This window comes from Panthera pardus, unplaced genomic scaffold, assembly GCF_024362965.1.
Source record: "Panthera pardus isolate Hobbes unplaced genomic scaffold, ASM2436296v1 HiC_scaffold_16, whole genome shotgun sequence".
Lineage (NCBI taxonomy): Eukaryota > Metazoa > Chordata > Mammalia > Carnivora > Felidae > Panthera > Panthera pardus.
This window is the reverse complement of record NW_026526721.1, coordinates 22,741,202-22,756,134: the sequence shown is the minus strand read 5'-3', so window position 1 is coordinate 22,756,134 and position 14,933 is coordinate 22,741,202. Positions and strand designations below refer to the sequence as shown.

Genomic DNA, 14,933 nt, shown 5'->3' with positions numbered 1-14,933 from the left:
GAACTAATAATGATTGTCTCTAGCTGCAGAACATTAGGAAAGAGTAATTGGAAATAAACTTGGAAAGGTAGGTTTTCCTTCAATTAAAATTTGTATAATAATGAACTAATTGGATTAAGCAAATCCACTCTGAGGACTTTTGAAACAAGCAGGTGAAATTAAACAGTTTTATAAACTTATGCATGCAGCACCCTGAGAAATACTTCGTGGAAAGAAAGCTTGAAGAGGTACAAGTCAGAAAAAGAAATATAGAATCTGATATATCACTCTCTTGGATTAAAATAAACATCTCACATTAAAATTAATGAGTCCATGTATTAGGGGAAAAGTGTTGGAAATAAATAAGAATGCATACAAATGATATTTCAGAGGCTATATCTCTAAGACTTAAAAATTCATTGATAATGACCAAAAATGGAATATGAACAGTAGGCATTTTTGGTGGAAGGGGAATGGGTTCAGTTTGCACATAGAAAATTTGAAATTAAAATACGCTATCCAACTGGATTCTAGCTGAAGTTTGGAAATCATAGGATTAAATTTTAGAACAGCGCACACTAAAGATCCAAAGAGAAAAGGAAATAGGATAAATATCTTAAAGGACAAAGAAGAGGGAGGAAAAAAAAAAGTGGAACAGAATGGCAATTCCCTTTTTATTTTCAGCCATCCGTCTTTTCTGCCTCCTTCCTTTCTATCTGTACGTATGCTCAGATCTTCCCCAATTTATAAAACCCCTGACCACATGCCCAGAATTGTGGATCCCCAAAGCCCCAGCCATCTCTTCAGATTCAAGTTTACTTACTATATGGGCAATCTCAATGTACTTAACTTTTGCAATTTGCCTCTGAGCCCATTACACTTAAACTAAATGCACCAAGAGGATTAGTTATTCTTCAGAAGGAGAAGTCCCCCTCTGTGAATTCTCATTGGAATTGGCCTTGTTTATATTTTTAGATATTCTCTTGTCCCTTGGTTCTACTAGTTTTCTTCCTATTCTTTCTAACTTCTGTGCTTTTCTTAATCTATTCTCCCTGAAATGTTAGAATTACTTGAACACTCATTGAGCCCCTATATGTACCAAGCACTCTTTGAGAATAAGGAATTATAAAAAGAAACTGGACCCAAGACCGAGAGGAGAGAAGAAAGCCATGTAAGCCAGCCTGGTTCCCAGAAAGGTGTCCTGAAAAAAAGGGAATTTATCCCTCGATGGTGAAGAGTACAAGGAAACATATTTTAAAGAGCTTAAACATGTACCACAAGTCTTTCTTGATAAATACTTTCTTCTTTTCTTATGTTTTTGATTCTACATTTCATTTCTCTAGTTGTTTTCAACATAGTTAAGTTACACTTTTAGCCTAATTCCATTTTTTGAAATTTCGAGGGTCTGTTTCTCCTTTTGGATGTTTTAATTGACTCTTGCTCATAATGCCTTATTTGACCATGGTTTTTATAATGTTAGAATATGAGTTTAGGTTAAGAAGAACTTCATTTACAAAAATCTTAGGCCATGTGGAAGCGCCTGTGTGGCTCAGTCTAAGCGTCGGACTCTTGATCTCAGCTCAGGTCTTGATCTCTAGGTTGAGTTCAAGTTCCACATGCTAGGCCTGGAGCCTATTTAAAACAACCAACCAACCAACCAACCAACCAACCAACCAAACAATAAAACAACTTAACTCTCTTTATCACTGCCTTTCTGCTAGTGGGCTGATTTATTGTATCCCCTTCTCGTTCCTAAGGGTGAATTTTATTCTGGTCCAGTGTTATCTGGTGTTCTATAGCATCCCCTTTTATAGACAAGTTTTGATCCTATGTTTGTACTATCTGTGCACCTTTTGGTTACTACCATCCACAGATTGTCAGTAGCACTTTATACTCTGGCTTTTAGATTTTTTTTTTCTTCATTTTTTTTTCCCCTTGAGACTCCATTACTTTACTGAAAACTCAGATAATGCGTGTCGGGAAGTAAGAGATGGTGGAATGGGTTTGGGATGTAGTTACATTATCTTGTCTACCATATTATTAGAAACACGTCTTTCAATTTGTATTAAACTATAATTCTAATTATCTTCTAACATGTTAGAGTATTCAGCTATTTTATTTTCAAATTTGACAATAAACTTATTAAACAGCTCCTCTATTTTATTGCCATTGTCCTGGTTCCTTCACTTAATTTATTTATCTTGTGAAAATAGTGTTTATTCATGTTTCTTATGCAATATTTTTCCTTCTTTCATGGAAATAATTTAGTAGGTAGCCAAAATGTAGTTAATTTATATTTCTATTGTTACAATGACAGTATAGGATTTCAAATAAGATTCCAAATATTGGGCAAGAATTTTCTGTAGTTTTTGCCCCATGTGGTAGCACGTATATGGCCAAGAATGTAAATATGGAAGTGAGTATGAATTTATTCATTTACTTGGGAAATAAATTTCAACATGTTAGGTTAATTAAGTCCTGTATTTGGTCTAGTTGTAAATTTTATACTAATGTAACAGACATAATGTTGTTTGATTTTTATAATTAGATTGTATTTTATAAAAGTTCCATTTCTTTTTACAGGTAATAAAAATTTACAGGAAAATAGTTTCTGTTTGGATCATGTAGTTTATAGATCATGTGATAAAATCTTAGAATTTATGTTTAAAACCATGCTTAATTATTATTTAAATTTTTTTTTCAGCTCTTCTTCAAGTGACAATTTCACTTAGCAAAGTAGAGCTTAGCGTGGGTGAATCTAAATTCTTCACATGTACAGGTATGTATGTGTACAAATATTTTAAGATGATTACTTGTTTTGGCTTTAATTAATATTATACATTGGCAAAATTTAAATAGTGAAAAATAATTCTCCAAAAATAAAATCTTATAATACCACTGGGCTTCTGATGATGGAAGGTGTTAGCCATATTTTACATATTAAAAACTATGGAGTTTATTTCTGTTAATTTCAAATTATTAATTTTGACCATCAAACTAGCTCACTTATTTTGAAAATAACTTATCAAATAAAATGTATCCACAATAACTTAAATAAATTCAAATGTTATTCCTGTATAAATAATAATATTAGGATGAATATAAATATTATAACTGAATTACCTTTATAAATATGCAATGAATAAATTAGATATGGCACACTGCATTATAGCTATACCTGAATGAAAACTTTTAGACAAAGCAAATCAAATCTGTCCTTATGAAAAGTGAATTAAAAAAAAGATATTTAATCAGCAAAACTTTGGCAAGAATTTTATAACTATTAATCAAAAGTATCATATATCATAATACCTGTGGGAAATTATATGGACCTCATTTAGTTTAATCATGCACATGCAGAATTTTTTCAGAAGACATTTAAATACTTAAGTGACAAATTCTAATTTAGCGTACTGTAGAAGTCACAAATGCACACATTGTACTTCTATTTATATTCATCAAATTCATTTTTATGCATATAAGCCTTCATACGTAAAGTTATGAAAAATATTCACATACGGTGGCTGGGGTGGCTGAGTTGGTTAAGCGGCTGACTCTTGATTTCAGCTCAGGTCATGATCTCACAGTTCACAGGACAGAGCCCAGTGTTGGGCTCTGTGCTGAGCATGAAGCCTGTTTAAAATTCTCTCTCTCTCTCCCCCGCTCCCTCTGCTCCTACCCCATTTGTGCTCTTCTCTCTCTCCTCTCTCTCTCAAAAAAGATAGAAAGTTATAACATATTTATAAATCATATATAATACATTATAATATATATTACATTAGAGTATGTATATATAATATCACATCTTATGAAAAACTAGGAGGGCATGATTCTTCATATTTTGCCTTCCTAAATTAGGTCTAACTAAATTGATAGGTCTGTTGATACATATTTTTGCATATTGACAAGTAGAAAGGAAGACAGCAAGTGAGATATTGGTTCAATATCACTTATCATGTCAGCAGAGCTTTGGAATAAGAGTAAAGATCATTGTTTTTAAATCTTATCCATATTTTATATACACAAATGCACAGATGCACATACATAGCTCAATTGTGTAACATATTCACAGAATAATTAAATAGTCTAAAAATTAAGTTTGAAAATGACATTGTATTATTTTCTTAGATTCATTATATATAACATATATATAATATATGTTATTTATGTTATATATATATGTTATGCACTACATAATGTTATTACATCTGTAGGTATTACATAAGGTCAAAGTAAGGAATAATTTAAAAGAATGAATTAACATCATTCAATGGTACTACGTTTTGCTCTTAAAATAAGGCAAAATAATTAAACATCTTTTTTCCTTTTATACAAAGATGTATAACCAAGAGCCATATTGTTATTGTGGAAGCAGTCTTATATATGTTAAATACACAATAGTGAAACAAGAATCTAAAAATAAAGATGCTAGAAAACCTTGCAACCCTTCCATATATATATATATGTATATATATATATATACATATATATATTCCGGTTTGCAAATATATATATATAATATATATTATATATTATATATATTTACAAAATATATATATAACATATATAATATATATTATATATATATTTACAAAAAATATATATATAATATATTTTATTACAATGTTGACTAAGTTGACATGACTCTAAAGTTTCCTGACACTAGAACATAGACATCTAAATCCAGTAAAATAAATGTCTTAAATTTACACTAGAAGGGAGTCAGACCTTCAGAGAGCTAAATAAGATTATGTCATAATTAGCAAATGAATTTGTACTCCACATTTTTAAGAAAATAAAAATTGTGATGTTATTTATTAGTATATCCAGTAGTTCAGTACTGTATATCCAGTATATACAGTAGTTCAGGCTTAATAAAAAATATGAAAAGTTTTAAAGGAAATTATTTATTAGAGATGTCATCAAAAAAAAATCATGATAGGGTGCCTGGGTGGTTCAGTCAGTTAAGCGTCTGACTTCGGCTCAGGTCATGATCTCATGGCCTGTGAGTTCGAGCCCCTTGTCAGGCTCTGTGCTGACAGCCCAGAGCCTGGAGCCTGCTTCAGATTCTATGTCTCCTCTCTCTGTCCCTCCCCTGCTTGTGCTCTGTCTCTCAAAAATTAATAAACATTAAAAAAAATTTTTAAAAAAGAGAGTCATGACTGCTCTATGAAAATCCAAAATGAATTCTCCATGAGAATGAAATTTTATACCATATTATCAAGAGTGAAAATATCCAAAATATTTCACAGAATGTCCTATATAATTTACTGTATAAAATGAAAGTTTATATTGTTCAAATTTAAAATGATGTTCATTTAAATTACTCATTTGTAGTTCTTTATGGAGATGGGAATTAAAACAAATACATCCCCTAAATGAGTTATCCCGTAACCACTGTGGTTTTATAGTTCTGTCCAGAAAGATCTGAAGATAACATAACTAAGATCCATTTAATATTTAGCTAAATGTTCTTTCATACTTTTTGCTCCAGCATGTCTAATTTGATATGGAAAACACAATAATTTGTTTCTAAAGCCATTTCTTGGGAAAAGTATAAGAAGGAACAATGTTCTTCAAAGTGGTCCTGCAGATGTTAGCATTTCCCCTTTATGCATTTCCCCTGATACTTTTGAGTTAATAGCACATACCGCTTCCACAAATTATCCTTCAAGTAATTAGGTGAAATACATCCTTTTTGTCAGTAAAAGCAAACTTTGGAAGTTTCAGCTTTTACGAAGAGGATAATAACCTGGATTCTGAATTGGAAAACTGAAATAAATGTTTACCTTGTAATGATTTGGTTGTAATTGCCTAGCAGTATAAGTATCATTTCAATGCATTCTAATTATCATGTGATTAAATAGTTAACAGTTTTAGATTAAAATGATGAAACTATTCATTTTAGTTGAGAAAAAAGATTAGGGCTCCATTTTAAAAATAGTCATTGGCCTTATCTGTACAAGTTTAACAACTTGGGGAATTAATTCCAAATTCAGTATTATCAAAAGCCAAAGTTGATTTTGCATAAGATTTACATTTTTATGAGCTGTGCTTTATCGGGGAAAAAAGTACTGTCTCCTGACCCTAGCAAAGAGACTTGGGAACAGGTGAAATCATGTTAGTAATTGTGTTTCTGGTCAGATATATCTATCACATATAATTTATGTCTGACACAGTGGCCAAGGCAGTTTCATAACTTAACTGTAGTAATAGTTCATAGATTGCTATGGTAAAGTTTCAACTATCAGGGCTGAAATTCCGTACTGGAAGTTTCCTATAGAACTTTTGGGTTTTGCTTACGCAAACAGGGCTGAATTCTCAACATTGGATAAATAAAGATGAACATGTGTGCTAACATTTGTGTTTACTTTCAATTTTGTAAGATTTTGAGACTTCCAGCCTTCTCTTATTTACATTTTTTTTCTAAATTGTTAAAAGTTGTTACATAATAGTAAATGTCAATGCCAAAACAAACACTTGAGACATATTTTCAAACATTTCTTTTCCATGGCTCTCTGCAGCAATTGGTGAACCTGAGAGTATAGATTGGTATAATCCTCAAGGGGAGAAGATAATTTCAACACAGAGGGTAGCAGTGCAAAAGGAAGGTGTTAGATCACGATTAACCATCTACAACGCAAATATAGAGGATGCAGGGATATATCGTTGTCAAGCAACAGATGCCAAAGGACAGACACAAGAAGCTACAGTTGTATTGGAAATTTACCGTAAGTTTGCATTTATTAGTTAATTGAATTTGTGGTTGTATAAAAACTTGAACATAATGCATTTAGTAAAAATTAACACCCATTAATAACTATGTGCTAGATAATGTTGTAAGACCATTGCAAGTATCAGTTTATTTATATTTTGCCATGGTGCATCTCTAAAATGGAATCGATAATAGGAAATAGTTTATTATAAATATAGATGGAGCCAATTCTCTTGGTAAAATAATAGAGATGAAAATGTTTTCATGTTCTCAAGCCATTAAAAATCTATTGGGTAAATAGAAAACAGTAGAATATTTAGTGTTAGGAAATTTATCAGAAGTAGTTTTTCACTCTAAAATAAAAGGTCAGGATTAGAAAAAATGACATTACGTATATGATAGCAGTGACCAGTCTAGAATGAGAATTGAGGGTCAGTGAACAGGAGTAGACACAGAAAAAGCTGGAAATTCATCTAGTGGAGAATAATATCTAGCTGGATTCTTCACCAACAGAATTTTCTTTAAGATGATTTTCCATATTTACACTTGATTTTAGGAATTAAGATTGACAGTTTTCTATATTCCTTCCCCTTTCTTACATATAGGAATCATGTTTTTTTTTTAATATGACATTTATTGTCAAATTGGTTTCCATACAACACCCAGTGCTCATCCCAACAGGTGCCCTCCTCAATACCCATCACCCACCCTCTCCTCCCTCCCACCCCCCCATCAACCCTCAGTTTGTTCTCAGTTTTTAAGAGTCTCTTATGTTTTGGCTCCCTCCCTCTCTAACCTTTTTTTTTTTTTTTTCCTTTCCCTTCCCCATGGTTTTCTGTTAAGTTTCTCAGGATCCACATAAGAGTGAAAACATATGGTATCTGTCTTTCTCTGTATGACTTATTTCACTTAGCATAACACTCTCCAGTTCCATCCACATTGCTACAAAAGGCCATATTTCATTCTTTCTCATTACCATGTAGTATTCCATTGTGTATATAAACCACGATTTCTTTATCCATTCATCAGTTGGTGAACATTTAGGAATCATGTTTAAGAATACTATGAATGAAGCCTGTTGACTCCTTAGGGGTGAAACCAGGCTGTATCACTTAATTTTGTGGCCTTGAGCAATTGCCTAACCTCTCTGTCTTCAGTTTCGTCATGTATAAAATGGAATAATAGGGGCGCCTGGGTGGCTTGGTCGGTTAAGCGTCTGACTTCGGTTCAGGTCATGAACTCACGGTCCGTGAGTTCGAGCCCCGTGTCGGGCTCTGTGCTGACAGCTCAGAGCCTGGAGCCTGTTTCAGATTCTGTGTCTCCCTCTCTCTCTGCCCCTCCCCTGTTCATGCTCTGTCTCTCTCTGTCTCAAAAATAAATAAACGTTAAAAAAAATTAAAAAAAAATAAAATGGAATAATAGTAGTACCTACCTCTTACATAGAATTGTTTTGAGCACTACATTAATTAATATTGTATAAACTCCTTTGAAAAATGCCTCACAATTCATATGTGATAGTATTTTTACCACATATTAATGAAAAATATGTGAAAAATTACAAATTTTTGAAATAATAACTCATAAGGCACCCCCTCCCTACAGCTTTATTGTTATTATTTGGGAGATACGACATGAGAAAAAAAGGCAAAGTCTTCCCATGCCATGACTTCCTTTTTGATGTGCAGGGCAATTTGTTGGGATAGTATTGTCCTCATTTTTCCTGATTTAGACTCCCCCTACTCCTTTTAGTTTCTAAGCTCCTTAAGAAAAGGTAGTATATTTGTTTATGTGATTCCTACTGTACCTATTTGATAAGTAGAAAAAATTAAATTGAAACTGTCATTTCATGGACATAATATTTGGAAAGATTTTTCATTACTTTGAATGATGCAAAGGAAGGTGGCTGGTGTTTTGTTTGTATACTAAAGAAATGACTTTTTTTTCCTGGCAAGAACAATGAATAACTTTTTTGAAAATTTCTCAACAAGCATAAATATCTATGTTCATTCATTCATTCAACACACTTACTGGGTGTCTACTACATAACACACAATATTCTAAGTCCTAAGGAGTAGTAACTAAAACAGAAAATGTCACTGGCTACTTGGTAGTTATATTTTAGTGAGCGGAGAAACACAACGAATGAATGAGCTTAGAAGAATACATGAATGCTAGATATCCATGCTGTAGAATTCTATAGTGAAGGAAATAAGGGGGTAAAGAGAGGAGTTGAATGGGGAAGGGAGATGGTTATTTTACTTGTGAAGGTGCAGCAGAAATCTGAAGGGATTCAGAGGAGCACAGATGGCCAAGGATGAGAACAAACCTGGAGTGTTCAAGGAATTGCAAAGAAGACAGTTTGTCTGGATCACAGGGACTTGGAAAAGAGAGAAGATACTGGGATTGGAGTTGGGGGGCTGACTCCAGTTCACATAGGACCTAGTCTGGCATCGCGAGGACTTTGACCTTTCTTCTCGGTGAGATGGGAAGTTCTCGAGTAGAGGAATCACATTATCTGGAATCAGGTTTTAAAAGATCTAGCATTAACTAATGATTTTATTGCAGCATCAATCCACACACAGATTTTGGAATATTTTATTGGGAGAAGTGAGCAATAATACTTTTACGGTTTGTTTTACTTTCTTGATGCAGAAAAACTCACTTTCAGAGAAGTGGTATCTCCTCAAGAATTCAAACAAGGGGAGGATGCAGAAGTGGTTTGCCGAGTTAGCAGCTCACCTGCCCCTGCTGTCAGCTGGTTGTATCATAATGAGGAAGTCACCGCTATTTCCGACAGTTAGTATTTTGGTAACTCCCTAAATTATATGTTCTAATAATATTGCAATTTTTAAAGAGACTGAATCTACCTGACTGAATAGAGAAATTTTATTTTTTTTGATCTCAAGTATCAAATGGTTTTGAGAATCTTCCAGCTCTAAAGTGGGTGTTGGCAAACCATGGGTCTTGGGCCACAGTCAGCCCCTCTGCTGTTTTTATAGGGTGTCATGGGATTACAGCCAATCCTGACCATTACACAGTTTGCATGGCTGCTTTGGGGACAGGGTTGAACAGCTGTGATACAGATGATGTGGCCTACAAAGTCTACGATACTTATCACTTGCAGATTTACAGAAAAAGTTTGCTTACCCTTATCCTATTCAAGAAAAACTTAGTAAAAACAGTAGAAGGGTAATAAGTAAAAGAATTAATCCTGATGCATTCAAATTCTATATATTACAGTTTATACATGATCCCATGGGCTCACTCTGTAATCTTAAAATAATAACCATATGAATCCTATTTATTATTCTGGCACTGTTCTCTCAAAGACACCTACATGTTCTAAATATTATGGTATGATGCATATGGATAATAGACAGAAAAGTACATTCATTCAAATTGTCTTCATAATTTTGATTCAGACTGAGCTAAAATTCCAGAATAATATGACATCTGAAATTGAAAGCATAATTTGCTTACATTATGCTATTTTACCATTGTGCATTGGGAGCATTTTCAATTTAGAATATTTTTCAATGCACCTGCATTGCAGAGAGATACGAAATAATTGAATCTTTTTAAATACTTTCCATCTTGGATGATTCCGTTGTGTGTTTCTAAGAGATAAAACTTTTATAGCATAAAGGAGAGAAAGCAGATAGTATCTATTTTTGAGTATGTACGGAGAATGTATCATAATCATGTTTAATAGTCTTTTTTTAATTTTGAGATAATTTTTCTGGTCTTGGCATTTTCAGTGCTTGTCAGTTATCGACTAGCTCTCTTTTTCTGTATTATAATAGGTGAGAAATGGTACTTTATTTCCTCTTATTTTATTTTAGGACAACTGCTTTATATTTTATTAACATATCACACGAGTACATTGTATAATGTATTTTCAGCTATTTTACCCTCAATAATAAAGAAAAGGCAGTTCTTGTATAGAAGTTAAATGACAATGTCTAAACATTTTCACATTGCCTCATCTTAGGCTTTAAGTGTACATCTGGTTTATTGTAAACCTTAATTACAAGAAGGTTTTGAAATGGATTATAGTTTTTATTTTTTTATTTTTATTTTTTTAACGTTTATTTATTTTTGAGACAGAGAGAGAGAGAGCATGAATGGGGGAGGGTCAGAGAGAGGGAGACACAGAATCTGAAGCAGGCTCCAGGCTCTGAGCTGTCAGCACAGAGCCCGACGTGGGGCTCGAACTCATGGACTGCGAGATCATGACCTGAGCTGAAGTCGGCCGCTCAACCGACTGAGCCACCCAGGCGCCCCTGAATTATAGTTTTTAAAAGACACATGGAACAAAAGGCTCAAAGCCAGGACTTATAGTCCAGTGTGATGGTGTTGGAGGAACACTGCTTCTCTGCCACAACTCACACACTTTTCTCCAGTATGCAGGGACGGACGTATTTGAAGGTAGAATTCGATTATGGCTCTACTCCTTGGCCGTGATGCTTTGAAAGCTTTTCTAACTGTTATCTAATTCAGATTCTGTATCTGTAAACAGTGGGTTATTATCTCTATTTTAAACAACGCTTGTGAGTTTCAAATAAGACTTTAGGCATATAATAAATATTTGTTAAATGAATGAATAAAATTTTTGTGTATATATCAGGTTCTCAGCAAAATGACATTGATCTTTCTCCTTCCTTCTCATTGAGTTTTTAAATGTTGAGAAGAAGTTTTACCAAAATTATAGACACTCAGGTTTTATCTAGAATAAAAAAATCCCATGTAAGTGAAGGGACTAGTCTAAGCATGAAACCTTTGCTTGCATGGCAAGCAAAGAAAAGAAATGACATCTTTTTTTTCTTTTTAGTTCTAGGACATAAAGGAATTAGGTGAATTGTGAGGAAGGGCAAGCTTTTCTAACCTTTTAATATCAGAGGAACCTGCCACGTAGTTTATTGTTGGACAGCTTGTACATTCATAAATAATTTACAAGAAATAATATTCTTCATCTGATTATACCTTGTATGATCCCTTTATTAAAGCTAATGGAATAAGATTAGGTTTATAGGGGCACCTGGGCGGCTCAGTCGGTTGAGCGTCCGACTTCGGCTCAGGTCATGATCTTATGGCTCGTGAGTTCGTGCCCTGCGTTGGGCTCTGTGCTGATAGCTCAGAGCCTGGAGCCTGTTTCCGATTCTGTGTCTCCCTCTCTCTCTGCCCCTAACCCACTTGCATTCTGTCTCTGTCTCTCTCAAAAATAAATAAATATTAAAAAAATTTTTTTTAAAAAAAGATTAGTTTTATAACCTTGAAAGGAACATATAAGGGGATTTAGAAGAATATGGTGTATCCAGGCAACTTTCTGAAGCCTTAATGTGGTGCGTGAGTAAAGTTTGCAGGCTCTAGATGAAATAATGAAGGCTTGGATATGTCCATCTTATTACCCATGCTTTTGGTAGCAGCTGTATGGCAGGTAGTCTTAATTAAAATTCCAACAAAATATTCTGAGTGGAGGTCCTTTCCATGCTACTTGCTGAAAATAACCCATCTGCTAAATAACCTAAGCATTTAGGAAGTAAAGGTGGCATTTTGTTACAAAAGTTGAAAATCCTGACTTTTAGGATCCCTCAATGGAGGGATATGATATCGCAGATGCCTGTTTCAGCCTCAGCCAGTTTGAAAGTTATTTCTAAAATATTCTAAGTGCTTTGATCATTGCCAAATGAAGTACCCTTTTTGCATCAAAAACTGTGGATAAAATCATCTTGTTCAATATTTTTTTATGTAATCTCCCTCTAGTATAGAAATTCATTCAATTTTGAACTAGCTGTTGAAAGCCTACTATGTGCCATCTAGCATGCTAGATGTTTGTTATTCATAGTTAACTCGATAAACAAGTTCACTGCCTTCAAATGCTAATAATCTAGTAGAAAAGATTAATAGAGAAATCAGTGAAAACAAAGTATGTTGAAGTCTATGAGAAGGAAAGTGTAATGATAGAAGATAATAAAGAAAGAATACCTCAACTAGTTAGGGCAGAGGTGGGAGTCCAAGATGCCTGCTGAATAGAGAAGTAACACTTAAGTGGTGGGGACTTGTCAGGAGGGAGAACATCATCTGCAGTGGCCTGGAGGTGAAAAATACCATGAATGGTGCTCTAGAACCTGGAATAAGTTTATTATAATGAAAATTTATGAATAAGTGCAACTGGAATACTTATACTAATAGATAAATATAAACTAGGGTTGGTCATAAAGAACTAATAAGATAGGAGACTGAAAAGGAAGGTTGAGCCGAGTCATAATGACCCTGACATCTCTGCTAAGGAATTTATCCAAAAGCAACATCACTAAAGCATTTTAATCAGAGCAGTAACATGACCTGATATGAATTTGGGAAGGATATTGGTGCTTCAGTGAGAAGAATGAGTTGGATGGTAGTCAAAGCAAAACTCCAGGCATTGATAACGGTTCAAACCCTAATGAAATAATTGCTGAAGGAGAAGGAGATTTAGACTAAGTAATGATAAAGGGGGAAGTGACAGGACATGGGATTTAATTGGATATGTAGATGGAGGGAGATGGAGAAGTCAAGGATGATTCAAGGAATTGGACTCGGGCAAATAGTTCAATGTACAGACATGCTAAGACAGAACTGGAGAGACCATATGAGAAATTTCAGGTGGAAATAGTACAGTGAATTTTAAGTTTGCTGAGATTAAAGTATTTCCAACCCTTTTCAGTAGGTACATCTGCTATACTGTTACAGACTTTTCTAATTCAGGTAATGGTCTTGTCTGAAGAAAAATTGTGAGACTCAAAATATTGATGGTAATTGAAGCCATAAGAGTAGATGAGACATATCATCAGTGGCTGGGGAATGAGAACAAAAGAGGGCTAGAAAATAATCTGCCTAAAGAAGCATAAAGCAGATCACTTACTGAGTATTACATTTTTTCATTTATTTTTTAATGCAATAATGAAATTTAAAAAAAAACACGAAAGTTCTGTATAATTGAGAGAAGCTAATAACCTCTAATAGTCAAATAGTCCTAATATCCATAGTTATGTGTAATTGATTGAAGCAGTGCTTTCTTCAAGTGTTTTCTACAAGCACATATTCATGATGTACTTCAGTTTGATAGTTCACTATATCATTCCATGGACTTGACACCCATATCTACAATTTGACATGCAATTTTCACATGGTTTGTTTTCTGTATGGAAACATTGGGATGTATTTACATTTAGCAGGTAACTACTATTTTTCTAATGTTCTAATAACTTCTCTCAGACAGTAGAAATACTATATTAAAATGGCCATTTGATTGAAAGTTTACAATTAGAAGAAAGATTGATTTATTCCTATCAAAATATGTATTATAGACATTCAAGTCATTTTCCTTTTTATATCAAATATTGCCTTCCTGATTAAAATAATTCTTCTGCTTACTAATTTTGTAACTAAGTATCCTATAAGTGTTAAAGAACACTATAGTTAAAGGATAATACATATTTTAGTAATTTAAAAATACTACAATAATCAAGGTATAATTATGGGCATCCCTAAATTTGAACTATTACAATTTATAATTGCTTCTCATTCTAATTTCCAGCCACATGCTCAAGTAGAGGCTCTTTTAATTGACTTTGAAACATTCTTAATTTTTAGGAGTTCTGAGTTATTCCAGGACTTCTTGTGAGTTAAACTTTAAAATTTCTTGAGGATTCTTTTTCTCCAGGCTTTTCTTAGAGAAAAGGAAAATTTACCAGGGAAAGCGTATGTATAAAAATTTGTGTCTCTCTTCTTTGGGTCAACCTAAAGAAGAAATAAATATTATGGGAAAGTTTGTATAGTAGTCCCTCCATGTCCACAGGAGATATATTTCAAGACTCCCCAGTGGCCACCAGAAGTACCAAACCCTGTATATACTTTTTTTCTAAAAAAAATGTGCTTATGATAAAGTTTAATTTATAAATTACGCATTTAACTTATAAATTAAGAGATTAACAGCAATTACTAATAATGAAATAGAACAATTACAACAATTTTATTGTAATAAAAGTTATGTGAATGTGGCCACTCTCTAAAAATAGCTTATTGTACTGTACTCACCCTTTTTCCTTTGATGAGGCAAGATGATACAATGCCTACATGATGGGATGCAATGAGGTGAATGACATAGGCATTGTGATATAGTTCTGGTAAGATGTCATAAGGAGGATCATCTGCTTCCGGGCCACGGTTGACTGAAGGTAAATGAAACTGCAGAAGG

The 14,933-nt window shown here is 33.6% G+C and overlaps 1 protein-coding gene across 3 annotated transcripts in view; it reads left to right on the top strand.

Moving 5' to 3' along the window:
* NCAM2 (neural cell adhesion molecule 2) overlaps positions 1 to 14,933 on the top strand; it is a 518,606-nt gene that overhangs the window by 288,707 nt on the left and 214,966 nt on the right. For 2 of the 3 annotated variants that reach the window (XM_019467773.2, XM_053903179.1), the window contains exons 2-4: positions 2,684 to 2,758; positions 6,504 to 6,710; positions 9,347 to 9,490. In XM_019467773.2, the coding sequence (XP_019323318.2) occupies positions 2,684 to 2,758; positions 6,504 to 6,710; positions 9,347 to 9,490 (426 nt within the window). The remainder of the gene's footprint in view (positions 1 to 2,683; positions 2,759 to 6,503; positions 6,711 to 9,346; positions 9,491 to 14,933) is intronic. The other variant, XM_053903178.1, reaches the window with a different exon arrangement.